Genomic DNA, 18,678 nt, shown 5'->3' on the forward strand with positions numbered 1-18,678 from the left:
AGTTTCTGGAGATCAACAGTTGGAGAAGGCTATTGCCTTCATGTCCTGCTTGTGAGCTTTCCAGTAGCATCTGGCTGAACACCTGGGAAGCAGGATGAGAACCTCTCCACTCACACCAGTGCAACTGTGAAGGTCAGCAGTGTTACAAAAGTTAATTGTTTCTGACAGAACAACCAAGTTGTTGAGGGGCTGGGGCGGGCAGGCAGAAATTGCTTGGGGGATGTATAGGAACTGTGGGCCACTGGTTAGTTACCCGTGCTAGATTTTAAAATATGGCATTTTTCATTTGTTTTCACACATGTTCAGACTAGGTTAGCAATTTCTTTCCACCATTTGTCTATATGCCACCATAAACTTTATCATTTTAGAGTGAAAAGAGAAACCTTGCTTAAATTGTGTGGACATTTTGCTTACAGCTTTTGACACATTGCTTAAAGCTTTCTACAGAATGACCTTCCGATTCTTTCCACTCAGCATACATTTCAGCTATTTCTCACATGGAAACTACTTTTCTAATTACCTGCATTGACAAAAGGAGCTTTTATTATGGACACAGGAGGAAACCTGGGATATGATTATGTTTGATTAAGCTGCACTATGGCTGAAGCTGATTGTTTGACAGCTACCTAAAATTCTGAAAGCAGAGGTCAGAAATGTGAATGCATAAACTAATATTTAGTAATATTTACTAAAGTCTGACTGGTTCCATGCTGCAGCCCTATAGCACTACCAGGCAGTACTGGAAATAGATCTAAAAGGAGATTCCACACAGTATTTAACATTGTGTTATACCATCCAGGAATGTCTTTTACCATGGTCAATATCCATTATGTTTATTCACAGGCAAGTCCTGTTCAGCAAAGGCTCTTTTCAATGATAATTAAAAGCTTCCTGCTTGGGGTTGTAGCCATTTTATTGCTTCATATTCAGTGGTGCTGAAGGATTAGTGACTTGCCCCTTAATTTCCTCATCTGTAAGCTTCCTTTCATTTTTAAAAATAGTGAAATAGAAAACAGGAAGCTTCGGGTAAAGATGAAGTAGCCCTGAAAGATGTCAAAAGCAATTGTCTACATTAGACAGGCTGGCAATTCAATTGTGTTTTTATTGCCACTCCCCCAACTGAAAAAACCCTTGGGAAACAGAAAAAAGTTACTGGAATACATTGACCTAATGATGTTCATTTGAATTCTTCATAAAACAGAGGGGCAACATAGAAGCAACCTATACAAGGCACTTTTGAGACACACAAATAGGATATAAGGCAATATTCTGTAAAGGTAAATTGCTACAATTCTCAGATTGTGACTTCATTTGAAATTATGAGTATGCCACATAGCTCTGTGGATGTCTTGCAGACAAATCGACCACATTATAATATCTAAAATCTTTTTCATGAATACCCAGACATAAAGCCAATCTGAAATTCGCATGTGCTCATGCAACAGCTGGCAGCATGGTAATGAGCGGTGCACACGCACACAAAGGGAAACACGAATGCGCAGATAGCAACACATAGCCTGTAGCATATTCCTTAACAATAGTGTTTATTATTAAGTCTAGATGGAAAACCATGGGTCTCTGCCCTTTTTATAGATATCTTCCAAAACCAAGCTTGTTTCATTAAAAGAAAAGTTATGCCAATATTTTTTTCCTTTGTTTGTTTTAGCAGAACACAGTCTAAAGAACCTCATTAAGAGAGGATACATTTCACTTTGGTACTTGTATAATAAGGGCAGAGTGCACATCGTCAGTGAAGAGATGGATGACATTTTCTCCATGCATGGCATAATTCCTCCATCTGAAGCAGCAGCACGCAAAGGCAGTAAGGCTTGGAATGGAATGTGCCTCCAAAACGCAGCACATTGTGGGGCTGAACCCCATCTCACCTGGACTTGTCTGAAAGGTTACGTTCGAGCTGATAGTATCATTCCCTTTGAGAAAAACCCGCACTATGTACTTCTCCCCAGGAGTCAGGTCAACCAGCTCCAGAAAGCCTTTAGCAGGGGAAGATTTCACTGTTTTGTTACCTGAGAAACAGAAACTTCATATCAAAGGCAGCTAGCAAGAAATGCAGATTACTCTGTAGGCAAACATCCCTAATGCCAGGTCCAGCTACTGACTCGACACATGTCCCTGCCGATGACACCACTGACTAACACAGAGTGAACACCCAGAGTTTCTGGCACCATCAGTTCAAAGTTGAAGGGCTCGTTTACAGAAGCTCACTCCACTTGTATGTAGGAGAATTCTATTTTCCAGACACCATTTAATCTAACGGAGCACCTGCTTTGGCATCGTAAGGCAGCCAGCAACCAGATGGAAGCTTATCACATTACTGGTTCAGCGATTTTGCATAAAACTAGAAGTGGGGGGGACACCCAGAAAAAGAGGGAAGACTTTGTACAGCCATCTCTGGGAAATTCTTACTTGGAACAGAAAGCGACTGGCATAGGCTTTTTGCAACTCGCAAGTGCCAGATGTGCCGAATCAGTAACAACAGCAACCCTTTTTCTGGCAGCATGCTTCTGATGCATTTGAACTGCCTTTTCTGAATTAACCTCAACACATTTTGCAAAAGATGTAGAAAAAGTCACTTCTAAACTCTTATTAAGAGCATGCACACAGATCACAACGTCAAATTATATTAAAGGTACACTGCTAAAAGCATTCAAACATAAAGTGAATAAAAAAGAACCCTGTTTGCAAACTCCAATGTAGATACCCTATGAAATTTCAAGTATTCCAATACTTCAGGAGTTTTGGAAGTGCTTGGATGCTGTGTTAACTAAACCTTAGCAAATCATTAGGCATGGAAGTCCCTAATCGGCAATGTTACAGACGTGTATGAATCTACAAATATACTTTTGCTAGCAATGGCTAGGTTAATGAGAGCACCAGGCCTGAGAATTGAAATCACTGGAGTCCTTTAAAGAAAATCTAAGCAGCTGGTTTTGACAAACCTAATTTATCAAAGTACTACAAAACTGGAAGCATGAGAAGCTTCCCAAAGAAAAGAAGATTCCCTTTCCCACTCTGTGACAATGCAGCAGCCAGCTGAGCGGAATACACAGGAATCCTCCAAATCATATCCACACAATGGGTCTTACATTGACTGCTTACTATTTAATCATGCTAGATGCAAATTCCTAAAGGGCCAGTTCTTGATTACTTAATTTAAAAATCTAAACACAATACTGTATTGATAATTTTATGGAACCAACACCTAGAACAGGACTTGGCCCAGCAAACTAAAACCAAGGAAAGCAGGTTTAGGGCACATATATAACTTGCCCCCAAAGCTATAAGGTTGACAGTCAATGTTTAATTCTTTGACCAGCACATAACCACTTAAAAACTGCAGGTAGCATGCCAGCAGGAAGTAGAGTGAGGTATGAATGGCTTGAAAACAAAATTTATGTAGATAACTAATTATAAATCTCCAACTAAAACAAAATGTGAGAATTACTATTAACCCCCAAATTATTTGCTATAGAGGGGATCTATAGATTTTTGTATCTATTTCTGCTTCATTCTATGGCACTTACAGCCATCACAGATTCACTTAGGGCAGTGTTTTTTAAAAAGCAGGTCCTTTTTAGGATGTGTTATTCTGAATCCTCCACTGAAAGGAGTCGGCAGTTATTGTGTTTAAGAGAACAGCAACATAAAACACAGTGTCAATATAATCTGAAGGACAAGTTAAATGCCATGCCTTTGGTCCCCCCCCCCAAAAAAATCCTCCATGCACAAATTAAGCAGTACAATTAGTTACACTATAATGAACATTGCATGAAAGGTCCATTAAACCTCTGAGAGATGACAGAATCTCTGGTGACATTAAGGACCCTGCAGAATTCTCTAGCTCCCAATGCTTACTGTTGATATACTCAACCACAAACTCAGTTTCAGGATCAAATGTGTGGTTCCAGGTGATGTTTGCCCAGTTACTGTTAGGTGAAGCTTTTACATCCCAGATAGGCTGCTTTGCACCACCAGCTGGCGAACAGGTTAGAACAGAGGTTAGTAAACTGGATTATGAACAGAGAGATGCATTCTAACTGCATGCCCAGATTTAAATGAATTGTTTTCCTTAGAAGGAAATGCAGAGCATCCTCCTCCTCCCCACCCCCACCAGGTATAGCACACAACAGACTGTGGATGCTTCAACATTACCTCACATAACACAAACAAAAAACATTGCAAAGCCATTTCAATTCATATGTCACTTTAGTAATGAGAAGAACTTTTTTGGGGGTATATCTAAATATATCCTTTGAAACAGCAAGGTTTGCATAGAAATTACATATAAAAATGTACACCAGGATATATGCCCATGCTAATACTCTCTTCCGCCATAGCCATTTTCTAGTGCAGCCTTGAACAACCTAGTGCCCCCTAGATGCTTTGAACTATTACCAAAGGTGATGGGAGTTGTAGTCCAAAACATCTGGAGGGCACCAAGTTGGTGAAGGTTGTCATTGCATCAGCAAATTGAGAGGTACAACATTTTCAAAATGGCCAAGGATAGAGACATCAATCTTTCTGCCAAATTACCTTGGAAGAAGGATAATGGCCCAAGATAGACGTCATGTGTCCATACATCTATAAGAGCACAAATCACCTTAGGAATTTTAGTGCCACAAATTAATGAGCCACTTGCCTGTCAAAAGCAACACTCTACAGGGCAGGGTCAACTCAGCTGCCTAATTCTTACAGGGCACTGCAGAAGGTTACGTTCCCAGCCCTTATGCCAATTCCTACTTTGCAGGATTATAGAAATCCCACATAGCAGCTCCTGGTGGTCTACGTAACTAGACAGGCAGAGATTTATTAATGATGATCTGTTTCAACATTGCACCAAACCAAGGTGAAATTCATTGCCAATTCTCACTGTTTTAAAATTGAGAAAATACTGGAAAGCAAAATGTTCTTGTCACTATTCTGGATAGTGGGTAACAGAATTAGCTGGTTTTAGGTCAAGTTAGTTTGTGACAACATCAGTTTAACTGGCTTCAATTCATTAGTTTAGAAACTCTGACTATTGCATTTGGCTTCAAGTCTATACATACTTACCTGGGAGTAAGTCCCACTGAATTCAGTTGGGGTAAGTCCCATTGAACTCAGTGGGACTTACTTCTGAATAGACACGCAGAGAATTGTTCTATTAGCTATTATAACATGATAAAGTGAAAACACTTCAATATATCTTTGACATGAGAACACATTCTTCAACAATAAATACAGCCACTTTATGACTTAGAAAATGACAGTTTCCTCCTCAGCTATACTTTTACGTCTTTACAAAAAGCTATTTCTAACAATAACAGTTCAGTTTTTAAAATGTCTATAATTTCATATCTTGATCCGTCAATTACCACTGCATGCTCATTCATGCAACATTTAGTTTTGAGCCACAGCTGAGAAATCCTTGCATCAATAAATTGCAAGCCAGGCACCAAGTTCATATGCCTATGCTTAGAATATACATGAGCATTCCCATTGACTCCAATGAGACTTCATGCATGCAAGAAATTTGAAGCTGGGCTTAATCAGAACTACTTGAGTTTGCTTTAACTTCTCTTCAGGAGTATAAATTTACTGCAAACCATGAGATACTACATGGTTGTGGTTTTTTTTTTTTAAGTGGCTAAGCAAAATGAGGCATTGTGCCCCAGTGGTCAGTCAAAGACCTTTTTCTGGATGTGTTCCTATTTCAGATTGAGGTATTTATATGCAGGAGATGTGGACTCGGTTAAATATCTGTTCCAGTAAGTTTGACACATGTTGCATTTTTCATACGGGGCAACCAAATATTTGCATAGTGAACGTTTGGATGTGCACATCATTTGTTGGTAGGGACCTAGCATGATCTCTCTGCAGCAGCCCTAAGAAGCAGTTCTCTTATGTAAAGATTTTTTTTTTAACACTGAAAAGCATCATATGGTATTTGCCAAGTCCCATAATGAAACAGATGCATTAATTAATGCAACCACTGCTTTTACTACATTGTAGGGATGACAGCCAATTTAGCCCACTATATTTTGTTATAGTGTATTTGCTGTACCTGCTTATCCTAGCCTACAGAAAGCAAGGACAACTCTTGTGCATAAACAAAGCTGACCTGTCTCTCTGAAGAGCAAATTACCGGTAATCTAAAGTAACTTTATCACGGCAACATACCGAGACCTTGAATGCACAACCCAAGGATTACTTTTCATTTGCTGCTAATCTTTTATCACAGCACTGAGAAACTCTACGTGTTGGATGGTTTTCAAAGAAACCATACCTTGATGTTAAGCCTGAATTACAGGCTTAAAAAACCCCTGACAAGATCCAGGTATGGATTGGACGACTAATAGAAAAGGAAAGATGAAAACACAGTACCAGAATCCTCTACTGGGATACCTATTGTGCTAGCAATAACTGTGGTGAGGGCTGCTTCTGTGGTGGTTGGAGCTTCTGTGGTGGTTGGAGCTTCGGTAGTGGTTGGAGCTTCTGTGGTCGTGGTTGTGGTGGTAGCTTCTGTGGTGGTTGAGATAGTAGTAGCTTCTGTGGTGGTGGTGGTGGTGGCCACAATGGTAGTAGGGCTGATGGTTGTTGGAGATATTACAACTGGGAGAAGGAAGTGTAAAAACTACATTTTGAAAAGTATTTATATTTTCCAGTTCTTTGGCTTTGTCATTCCCTGAAGCTAGGCGCGCATGCAAGATATGGCAAAGTGGATCAAGACACACACACACACAAACAAACACAAAACATACAATTCAGGGGCAAAAAGAACGAAGCCATCTGCAAATAGGACAACAAAGCCTGAGCTTCACTTTCTTTCCTTGGCACACTTTTGACTAACAACAGTTAATGCAATTCAGCTGCAGAGTGGGCAGGTGTGGGAGAGTCCTGGAATCCGTCAAATAAAGGCGCATGCAAAACCTTCTGTAGGCAAGTGCACTGTAAACATATGGGCAAAGCAGCAGAAAGTGGGAGGCATTGGCTTAAAACAAATACTTGCCCACAAACATGCTATTTGTTTCTAGGTTCCATTCACTGACGGAACAGAATGCTTCTCTTGGTTGTGAGAGCATTAGGCCACTCCAGCCCCTGCGGACAGCAGATATAGGCTTAACTGGATTGAAAAGCAAGGAAATGCATACATATCTCCGTGAGATACCATGAGAATGGGCCTGACTCCTCAAAATGAAGCAACTTGTATGATACAGCAAGTAAAGTTTCCCTCCCTTGACACTGAAATAGGAAACTTCAAGGAACAATGCAGAACAAGAAACTATGATTCAGCCTTTTAAAGTTAAGAGTAAGACATGTGGAAACCACAAACAATGAACTTAACTTCTAAGTGGTTTTTACCATTCTAAAGCTACTACGTTTAAAACATAGCTATTTTAAGACTCAGTGGGTTGCCAAATAATACATCTAAAGAAAATACATAATAGTTTCACATGTGAATGCACTTATAATGTGATCCTGTATATATCTGGGCCTTACTCCCATGTAAACAGATCACAGCTTTAGCTCATGAACATGTGTTTGCTTTTCAAACATATAGAAGAAATAAATACAAATAACTTTTATGTATCCTCTCCTATGGTGGCTTCCTGCTTCTGGAATGCTCTCCCCAGGGAATTCACCTGGAACCTTCATTACCTATCTTTAGTGGCCAGGCAAAAACGCTCCTACTCTCCCAAGTCTTTGACTAATTAAACAATCTATGGCCTTTTAAAGTGTGTATGGGGTAGTTATTCTTTTTGTTTGTTATTATGGTATGTATTTTTGTGTTTTTATATTGTAACCCACTCTGTGATCTTTGGATGAAGGGCGGTATAGAAATTTTATAAATAATAGTAATAAGAGTAAGAACTCTTATACAGGTGGGACTTAGCTCAGGGTTAAAATACTAAAGGGACTAGGGCTTGCCGATCAGAAGGTCGGCAGTTTGAATCTCCGCGACAGGGTGAGCTCCCGTTGCTTGGTCCCTGCTCCTGCCAACCTAGCAGTTTGAAAGCACGAAGTGCAAGTAGATAAATAGGTACCACTCCGGTCGGAAGGTAAACAGCGTTTCCGTGCACTGCTCTGGTTCACCAGAAGCGGCTTAGTCATGCTGGTCACATGACCCGGAAGCTGTACGCCTGCTCCCTCGGCCAATAAAGCGAGATGAGCGGCGCAACCCCAGAGTCGTCCGCGACTGGACCTAATGGTCAGGGGTCCCTTTACCTTTACCTAAAATAACTAAAGTAGGGAAGGGAAGAAAATTGTCCCATTTCTACCAAATCAAAAGGTTTTCCATATTCTTCAAAAGCACTAGGTTTTGATAATTTTTTGGCAGGAAGCATATTGTGCTAAATGGGCCATCGGCAAGGTAAATCCTATTCTCTTAAAAATGACAGAATTTGGCTTTAAGCAGGCAAGTCACCTTTAAACAGACAATTAGATTTTAAAACTCTTAGCAAAATAGAACGATCCAATTTGTTGTGGACCAGGCAGAGCAAAAATTAAATTAACACTGCACACCCTGAACTGTAGCAAAGGCATTTCTCACTTGACAGCTTTCTGACAATAGAATTTTGTGCAGATCATACATTTCCCCTACTTTTAAGCTCTGAAGCAACATGAAATACTTATCACAGATTCTCACATCTTGCAAATTTCAAATTATTTATTTTAGATGAGGTTGGACTTCAAATTGAAGCCCATTCCCACACTCCAATCCCCACATTGTGTTAGTTAAAAAACCCAACAACCCTAGTTTTTGTAGAATCACACACACATGCTGTAAAATATATATACCACTAGAAAGAATTGTAATGTTAGTCTGTAGATAAGGAACAGTTTTAAGCTGATCTGCTTACTACAGCATCAGTGCTGTATACTTCCTCTATCTGTTTAAGATTTTTGGCAGAGCAAGCTGAAAATGGAATTTAAGGCATTTTTTGTCTTGCCTGAATTCTCCCGGGGGGTCAGGACCTGAATCCCAAAAAGGATATGAATGGGAAGAGAAATAGTGCTTTTGGTTAATAACATTGTAAATGGACTCTTTGTTAGTGGATTCTAGATGAAATAAGATGGTCTGGGTTAAGACCAGAGGTCAGGCTACATTATGAAAATGGACCTTCCTAACTGCAGAAAGTCTTACTAGCCGTTTTGGCTTTGTTATATTGCTCTCTCTGCAAAATGTCTCCGAAAACCCTTGGCTGGTTTGCTGTAATACAGATTGCTTCTGAAATTTAAACACATGGTAGAAAGTAGCTCAGCTACTGGGTACCGCTCTACCCATAAAACCTGCTGCACACTTTGATGCCTTTTGTTTGTCTGTTTTTGTAAAAATTAATATCAGAATATTTAACGCTGGAACTTTAAATATAGCCCACTTAGTGATCTAATCCTACAGAATACTAGGTTTTGTCACTCTCATAATGTGGAAAGATCACAGCTGCAAGCTTCAATCAACTAACCCAGGGATGTGAAATCAGCTAAAGCTTTAATGACCAACTAAAAATCTGCACAATTAATCAGCTAGGCCAACAAGTAACAGAAATCTCACATGGGGAGTCCTCAATGCTTCAATAATGTGCAACATACCATTTCTCTCCTCCCTTCACTAATTTGGACTAAACAGAATTTGCTTCCCCCCATCCTCATTCCAGTTTGTATCTGGGAGGCAAACTATAGCTTCCAAGGAACAAACCGCTAACAGTGCTCGATTGAAATCAGTGGGCAGGATTCACCTAACCAACCCCATCAGCAGAAGCCCTGTGTAACGACTTCCACTTGCACAATGAGGCTTCCTCCTCCCTTCCAAAGTACCCCCCCAAAATTGGTTGGGGGTTTTACCTCAGAAGAAACCCCAGAATAGTGCCTCGGGGGAGAAGACCAGGCAGGGGGAAGAGGGAGCCCGACTGCCCATCGAATTTCACTCAGTATGTCTTTTAAACCTAGATCTTGCATAAAACTGATAGGCTGTGAACTTAAGGTTTTCCCCTAAGCCATTTTGTTTCTGATGATTTGCTGCAATCGGGAAAATTCCATATTCTCAATTTCCTGTTTTTAAAAAATGAATGCCAAATTGGTGGGCTTTTAATTCATTTGTTACACTTCCAAACTCTCCACACATGACTGAAAGTGTCCTTTTCCTTCACCCCAAGCCTGACTTCCCAGTCACAAGAAGCCAAACAAGGCTTTAAATCTTGAGGATTTCATTGTTGTTAACAGTCTTGCCATCTCTCAAAGTTCACTATATATAATGAGTTGGCTTAAGTGCCCCTTTTATCATCTGGCTTTCGACCTCCTCTGGGTCCATGAGGGTCAGACGCTTGATATTCTCCAACAGAGTGAGGGTTGGAGAATTACTCCAGCATTAAAACGAAAACACACGTTCTCATGAATTTCTATAACAAATGAGGTTTGGAGTGAAAGATTAATTAAATACACTTGAGATAATCACAAAAGCTCTCTGGACTACAAATGGCTCCCCTGCTGCAGAAGAACCAAGATATGCCCCCCCCCCCAAGCACTTGCAGGTTCACTGAGGTGGACACACATATGGTTTTTTGTCTTTGAAGAATCTTGAACAAAAGATGCATGACACCAAAAGAGAACCAGTGCATAAAATCAGAGACCAATGAAAATCATCACACTATACAGGTAATCTTCCTGCTGCTTTTGTCCAACAACGTAATAGGTGTAAAAGAAATGAAGACACCAAGCAGCCAACAATACTATCTATATTGCAGGATCTTCATGATAAACCAAGTGTTCAATTCAACATCACAGCAGATGCCACAGTGATAGCATTTCATACCTTCATGCAAAAGCACAGCAAATGCAATAAAGTCACTTTAAAGTGTGTAAGATTTGTCAAACAACACTGAAGAAAAATCCAGAGAAAGTGCATTATATAACAAAGGAACTCAAGCTTAGGAAAACTAGCATGTATACTTTATAGAATATGACAGAGGGAAAGTGGAAGAGTCTGAGTTCTCTTAGGGCCTTTCTGCACTTACTGTTATAGTGGTAGAGTTAGGTTTGGGGCACTTTTTGGCTACACAAGATTGGCATTATTCAGCTAGTATTCTGGAATAATGTACTAAAGAATCTGCCTTTTCTTGTGAGGCTAAATAAATAAATAAATATTCTGACTCGGGAAAGATCCAAAATGGATCTTTGTGTGACATGTGAACAAGCATCGTCCTGTTTTCTGTGTGGAGGGTTGGTGGTTGTTGTTTGGGAGGAATCTGTTTCCCAACACTTCCATCTGATGGGTGCAAGCAGTTCAGAGGAGAGCTTTGGCCAATGCAGAGTCCAAGTCAAAGTACTGTCCTGACAGCAATCATTAGCTGCATGCAAAATTTCATTGCAGCAACTAGGTTTGCAGTAGCTCAGGCAGACACGTAATTCCTCTTCTAGTCTCCTAGACAACCACAAAATTGCAATTCTGGAATACTAGGCATTAAATACCCTGCCCTGAAAAAGAAATCCAGGAAAGGGCTACCCATGCCCAGAATGGCAACATTTTCTGGCTGAAGGAACATGAGGGTGTGACTACAGCCATGGAACAATTCTCACTTCAGATGCAACCTTTACTTTTTTGTGGAGAAAAAAACCAGCCCTTAATCTTTATTAGGAATCAGATTTGTTACTGAGCTCTCTTCCTGAAGCTTCTGATTTCACTCACCATTTAAAACTGTACTCCGCTTTTCACCTGACATGTTTCCTCAGATGCAAAAAAGTTATTTCCTGCAATTCCTAGAACTTTCTGTGGCCTAAGGTAGCTGGTGTTCACCGGAGCTACTCTTCTTTAACGGGGTCCAACAGCAGTCACACAAAGTACTTAGTACAAAAAGCAGGTCCACCAAAATGATTATCTTGGGGTAGCACAACTGCATTGTATCGCACAACTACGGCAACCATTGCTGAATGTTTACTTTAAAAGAGGGTGGGGAATCAAGCCCTGCTGTCATAAAGATAAAGCTGCAAAAAAATGTCCAATCTTTGGGCTTCATGTTTGGATGGATATGAAATTAGATTAACAGATGCTGGCAGGTTCCCTGCTGTGGCAGTAGGAAGAGAAAGACCTAAACTGGCCAGATGGAGGAAGATGGAAGCAAAGGGTAGCACTGGAGAGTGGTTGCGCGGGTTTGGTCCTAATCCTAATAAAGGTATTCCTTCATTTGCTTCTGAATATTAAACACATGACAGAAAGAAGCTCAGCTGCTGGGTACTGAAGGGCGAAGGAGGGGACTGGTTTCTCATTTGAAATCCAACCCTTTAATGAGAGTGCACTGCGGGCTTAAAGATAAAGGGAGCCTTTGATCAGAAGCAGAGCCTTGCTGCATATGAGGAGTGACAAAGACATACTGTGAAGGGCAATGGACACTTGGGCAGCCATCTAAGGGAGTTGTGCAAGCACACAGTGTGTGGTACTGGAAGAAGCATCTGAGCCATAACCCTCCTTGTGTCACAATGAGGACTTCAGGACTTTGAAGTCCTGTCCCTCTTCTAACGCACTTGGGTAACGTAACCATTATCAACCCGCAGGGGAGAGGGGAACTTTGAAAACATACTAAAAGGAAAAATCTGATTTTAAGATAGATCCCACTAAGGTGACTATTTTGGCAGGAGAACGCTGCATAAAAGACAATGTCCATTCAGCCACTTTAAGGTCCCAACAGATAGTCATGGCCAGGTATTTCAGCTGTTTTTTAAGGACATCAAATGTGGGTTTGGTTTTGAAGGTGCTGTCAGCTGAAACCACTGGCTCACTTGCCTTTGACTATCAAAACCTGATGTTTAATATATCCACCTGTCATTTGCTTAAACCTGCATTTCTAGCTGTATGATAAAACTGTGTCCCTGGAATGCTGGAATAACGTTGAATTTCTGTCCATTTATCCTATTAAGGGTCCATAAATTAGCCTTGCTGAACCTGGTGGCCGTCAGATTTATATATATGTTTACTACAATTCCCATCAGGTGCTGTCAGTACAGCATCAGGTTTAGGAAGGGTGTCATGGAGTAAGTTTGCTATCCAGTGCTCTAACCACTATTGGGCACCCTTCAGCAAGGATTAACTTTGGCAAGGAGTGACAATCATTTGCTGGAACCGTGCACTTCCCTTGATGCCAGTGATGCAGATAAACCAAGTGCACTAGAGGCAGGCTTTTCTTACACAATTTATAGAACAGCATGCCTGGGTTTATTGCCTTGGTATGTTTCGTGAGACTGTGTTTAATTGCTATGGTGTAAGAGTCAGTGAAAGCAGGCTGAAAGACACAGATGTGCAGCTTTCTAACTGATTAGCTAAAAGTAAATGAAACCAAGAGACCCTCACTAAGTAATGATTTTCCCCAGAGTAAAGGGCTCCACTTATGTTCATAGTCTCAACCTCTATACCCAGATACAAATGCTGCCTGCTTTCATTAGCAGAGACGAGAAGACAGAATTTGAGGCTCTGCCTAATTAAATCCAGCATATTATTACTGAGCCTGCTTCGACAAATATACAGGCTGAACGGGGAAGGTGGGGAATCTGTATGCAGAAAGAGATACATATCTATATTTCACAGAGATATATTTGCATTCATACTGATTATCCAAACTTCAATTTGATGCAAAGGAGGACAATGCTCATGTACCTAGAATAGCTGGACTGAAGAAGGAATTTTAACAGGTACAGGTTGTTAGGGAGGGATAAGAAAAGCTGTACCTGATGAGCCTCTTCAATACAAGTTATTTCATACAGGAGTTCTGACCTTTATATATAGTCATTCTATCTGTGATGGATAAGAGGAAGGGAAAATCAAGACAACACGCTGAGGCTTAAAAGCTGCAGAAATGCAAGGAGCAAAGTCTGAGAGCAAGGTTGTTCTAGATAATTGGAGGATGACCTCTATTTGCCAGAACAGCAAGCAATAGGTACACACAGCACAATTTCCTTTGGTAGTGAGATAACCACATATATTCCTTATTTAAACCAATACACATGGTACTCAATGTCTTAATAACTTCTAATTCAGCAGGTTTTGTTTTGTTTTTTTCTCCAGTCCCCTTAACGTTTTTTCTAAAATTAAATGTAGCACCTTAAAGGCTCAAGGTAGAAATGTTTCCCTACTAGCTGCTGAACATTTACAGTTTTCAATGTTGAACAGGCATCCATTCATTTACTTTTAACCTACTAAACCGAAATAACTGCTAGAAAGGCATGGAACTCGGTTGAAATTTCTCCATCACTAATAGTGTAATCTCTATGTATGTCTGCTCAGAAGGGAGTTCAATGACACATGCTCCCTGGCAAATGTGTATAGTGCTGCATCTTTAAAAGTACACTTCTAGAGCCCTGGTACTGCCATGCACAAAGGAAACAACTAGATACACACGTACTATTATTTAATTATTCAAAGAAGATTCTAATGGGCTGTTAACAAGAACTGCCTTCCCAGAGTGTGTGTACAGCACTTGTAGGCTTGGGAAGGCTGGATGAATATTTTATAAACACTGATGGGGAGCCAAACCTATTTCCAGGAGAGTTTTCCCTTGCTTTGGCAATGTGAGGAAATTGAAAGAGAAATAACCCATTACAGTGGTACCCCGCAAGACGAACGCCTCGCAAGACGGAAAACCCGCTAGACGAAAGGGTTTTCCGTTTTGGAGGCGCTTCGCAAAACGAATTTCCCTATGGGCTTGCTTCGCAAGACGAAAGCCCATAGGGAAATCTCCGGGGACAGCGGGGAAGCGCAGCGCGTCTTCCCCACTGTCCTCGGACCTCCTCCGAAGCCTGGCGGCGGGGCGGGGACGCCTCCTCCCGCCGCCGCTGGGCTTCGGAAGGCTCCTCCGAAGCCGGGCGGGGGGGAGGGAACACCTGCCGCCACCGCCCGGCTTCGGAACGGTGCTCCGAAGCCGGGCGGTGGGGAGGGAACACCTCCCCCCGCCGCCCGGCTTCGGAACGGTGCTCCGAAGCCGGGCGGGGGGGAGGGAACACCCCCCCGCCGCCCGGCTTCGGAACGGTGCTCCGAAGCCGGGCGGGGGGGAGGGAACACCTCCCCCCGCCGCCCGGCTTCGGAACGGTGCTCCGAAGCCGGGCGGGGGGGAGGGAACACCTCCCCCCGCCGCCCGGCTTCGGAACGGTGCTCCGAAGCCGGGCGGGGGGGAGGGAACACCTCCCCTCGCCGCCCGGCTTCGGAACGGTGCTCCGAAGCCGGGCGGGGGGGAGGGAAGACCTGCCGCCACCGCCCGGCTTCGGAACGGTGCTCCGAAGCCGGGCGGGGGGGAGGGAACACCTTCTGAAGGTGGGCGGGGGGCGAAAGTCTTTGCTCCCCCCTGCCTGCCTGTCCCGGAGGGCTTTTGAAGGCAGGGGGGGAGCAAAGACTTTCGCCCCCCGCCCGCCTTCAGAAGAGGTCCAGGACCTCTTCTGAAGGCTGGCGGGGGGCAAAAGTCTTTGTCCCCCCTGCCTGCCTTCCCAGGGGCTTTTAAATCGCCCCGGACAGCGGAGAAGTCCTCCGCTGTCCCGGGGCGATTTTAAAATGCCGCCCGCCAGCATTTTAAGATCGCCCGGACAGCGGAGAAGTCCTCCGCTGTCCCGGGGTTTTTTAAAATGCTGGGGGTGGGAAGAAAAGCCCTTGCCCCCCCCCCAGCCTTCAGAAGAGGTCCGGGGACAGACTGTCCCCGGACCTGGTCTGAAGGCGGTTTCCCTAGGAACGCATTAATTGATTTTCAATGCATTCCTATGGGAAACCGTGCATCGCAAGACGAAAAACTCGCAAGACGAAGAGACTTGCGGAACGAATTAATTTCGTCTTGCGAGGCACCACTGTAATTAGCTCCAAGTCTAACGACTGCAAAACAAACAAATAAATAAATAAATAAATATGCAGACATGTAGTCATTCAATAAGTGATATAAGTGCCAAATTGAATGAACCACAAATGTGAGGACTGAAATATGGTTCTGCTGAAAAGCTAATCATCTTAGGCTTTTAACAATATAGCACTAAGTAAGCATCCCTCCAGCGTAAGGATTTATGCTTGCGCAACAGGACTTTCTGCCCCTCTGTACCCTCTCCAAATATGCTCCAGAGAGTGGGGGAACCTGCAGGAAAAATTTAGGGGCAATGCATGGAGAGGTGAGAGAAAGTCCTGTTGTCCGTGTAAATCCTTGTGCTGGCTGGCTGGTTACTTAGCGTGACATTGAATACAAGCCATTATCCTCATGTCAATCTCTACCCTTGATTTTGAAGCATTTATCTCCCATTTCTGCATATGGGGAAAGACTAGCAAATTCTTTATTTTCTACCAGTGGACATCCAGTCTTTTTCTTCTTGACAAAGAAATTTGTCAAGAGCTTGCTTTATAAACTTGGTGGAGTTTATAAAGCAACAGCACAAATAATGTGCTACCCAGTCCTATTCCACAGAAACCAGTGGCTGCTGCTTCTTAGGCGCAGAACCAAAAATTCTAGAACTTATTATTTCAAGAGTCAGATCTTCCTGAGATTTTAGTTGTAACTTCTTACACATTAGCAAAACTGCTTCTCTCTAGCAGAAGAGCCAGAATCAATCACTTATGGACTAGTTGTACTGCATAACAAAAAACAAATTGATCCAGATTTATCCTTAGCAAATGAAACTACAATCCTTTAAATCAGGGTTGCAGGAGAGCAAGGCAGACAACTCTAATAAGCCACTTTCTTTCATCAGAGCACATCATAAAGAAAACATGGAACTAAGAGCCTTTTGCTCATAGTGCACATGTCAACATTCATAGGATCTTGGCAACCACACATGCATTTACTCTGTAGGAGCTGCAAAACACCACTCATAAGAGCTAATAATTTTAATGTATGCCGTGCTAGACTGGCATCCTTTTAAACCAAATTGGACAGGCCCTTTTTATGTAGGCCATGCAACTGTTTTCACACTGTGGTCCAGCAACCCCTGAAGTTTAAGTCCATCTAAATGTACAGCTTTGTTCTATTCAGTTTGTACATCAGTACAAAATATGCTAGACTAAAGGGCAACTGTCAGCTTTAAAGTCTGAGTAAAAGGCTTTTTTGTTTTGACATTGCACAGAATATTGCTCTGGTTCTATCATTTTTATGTCTCCAAAATTGTCAGACTTGGGTTTCTTGACACTTTCCAGTTTTGATTGTTAATATTATTAGATCTCATAATTCTAGTCTGAATTCCGTTACACAGTAGTTCTTCTGGAAAGCATAACAAAAACCTTACAATTCCCTTTCCAAGGTGAGATGTGTCTGACTTCAAGCAGTAAAAATCTGTCTTCTATTTGCCCAAACAAAACATGGGTCAGGATGAAGCCAAAGCTGGCCTATATAATGCTACATTCATACATGCACAAATAGAGCCTAGATTAGATTCAGACATTATTGGTGCTGTTCAGTAATGAGTTTGGTTAACATCAGAGGCCCACAAATACAGTAATCACAGATCACTAGCGGCAAATTTGAGGAGGGTTGTAGCTCAATCAGTGAACATCTACCTTGCATTCAGAAGGTTCCTGGTTCAATACAAGATCTTTCCAGGTAGAGCTTTGTAAAATCCTTGCCTCAAACCCTGGAGAGCCATTGCCAATCAGTGCAGGCCGTACTGAGCTAGATGGACCAATGGTCTGACTCAGTATAAGGCAACTTCCTATGTTATCAACCAGAAATTTAATTCTGGTGGTCACCAAAAAAAGCCTTTTGTTTACTTTGCTACTTGGCAATGTAAATGCTTGGTTGCCAAGCTCCAGGACCAACTCAGCAATAGAAGCAAATGAGTCAACTCCATGAAGTTTCAAGATCTCAAGGGTACCAGCCTCAGCCATGTCTAAGAGAGAGACAGATAGAGGTGCTGCCCATGTTTTAAAATGAGGTTCCAAGTTGCAGCTTGCAGCTGGATTACATACCCTGTGTTTCAAGGTTCTTCTGAGCTCTACCAACTTTACAGGGCTTGATTATAATTATAATAGGGAGGAGTAATGAATGCAAAAAATGTATTCTGATCCAAAAATGTATATTGATCCAATTTAAAAGCATGATCTGATACACATTTACTCACAAGGAAGCCCTGCCAAGTCCAAACCAAAATGTGTGGGCACTTGGTTATCCTAGAGCAGAAATATAATTTTGGTTCTTTAATGATCAAAAGTAGATCAATCTGCTACCCTTTATATCGCTGGGAATAAAAATACAGTTAAAAAGGTAGGAGGGAGGATCTATACATAAGGAAAGTAAGTTTGCAAAGTAATATCAGTTAAATAGTTACAACAAAATAAGGCAGGGGAAAGCATCAGCAGAAAATACAGCCCAAACCCTACTAAAATATTCAAGTCCAATGCAAACAAAGACTTTAGATGGGGCAAGAAGGCTAGAGAGTGAATTATTTCTCTCTCATCCTATGAATGTAGCAGCTTCTGTAAGCTCAACGGGAGGATGAAGCCTTTTCTTGCCCAGGATTCAACTAACCCCAGAATACCAAGGGCACCAAAATGCATTCTCATTTCCCAGAGTTCTGTATTGTGACTCCTGCCAACTGAGATTTCCCAAGCCAAAAGGGGATTGTTTTTATTATTGCGGTGAACAAACTTTGAGTGCTGGGGACACAAGGGTTCAGGGACACTCTTTGGTTCTCCAAAAGCTGGGCTACAGAAAGATCCTGGCACCTGCAATCTGATCA

The 18,678-nt window shown here is 42.0% G+C and overlaps 1 protein-coding gene and 1 long non-coding RNA gene across 22 annotated transcripts in view; one reads left to right on the forward strand and one right to left on the reverse strand.

Moving 5' to 3' along the window:
• The window catches only part of NFASC (neurofascin), a 173,662-nt gene that overhangs the window by 18,924 nt on the left and 136,060 nt on the right, over positions 1-18,678 (reverse strand). For 9 of the 21 annotated variants that reach the window (XM_081009970.1, XM_081009974.1, XM_081009976.1 and 6 more), the window contains 3 exons: positions 6,385-6,612; positions 3,808-3,996; positions 1,887-2,027 (listed from right to left, as the gene is read on the reverse strand). The exons of 9 other annotated variants lie outside the window; for them this stretch is intronic. In XM_081009970.1, coding sequence (XP_080866096.1) covers positions 1,887-2,027; positions 3,808-3,996; positions 6,385-6,612 — 558 coding nt within the window. The remainder of the gene's footprint in view (positions 1-1,886; positions 2,028-3,807; positions 3,997-6,384; positions 6,613-18,678) is intronic. 3 more of the 21 variants (XM_081009977.1, XM_081009960.1, XM_081009962.1) reach the window with 3 other exon arrangements.
• LOC308479475 lies at positions 14,583-15,744 on the forward strand. Its single transcript, XR_013987695.1, has 2 exons — positions 14,583-14,685; positions 15,401-15,744. It is a non-coding gene; the product is annotated as an uncharacterized lncRNA (long non-coding RNA).

Source organism: Podarcis pityusensis (assembly GCF_964106645.2).
Source record: "Podarcis pityusensis genome assembly, chromosome: 6".
NCBI classification, from domain to species: domain Eukaryota; kingdom Metazoa; phylum Chordata; class Lepidosauria; order Squamata; family Lacertidae; genus Podarcis; species Podarcis pityusensis.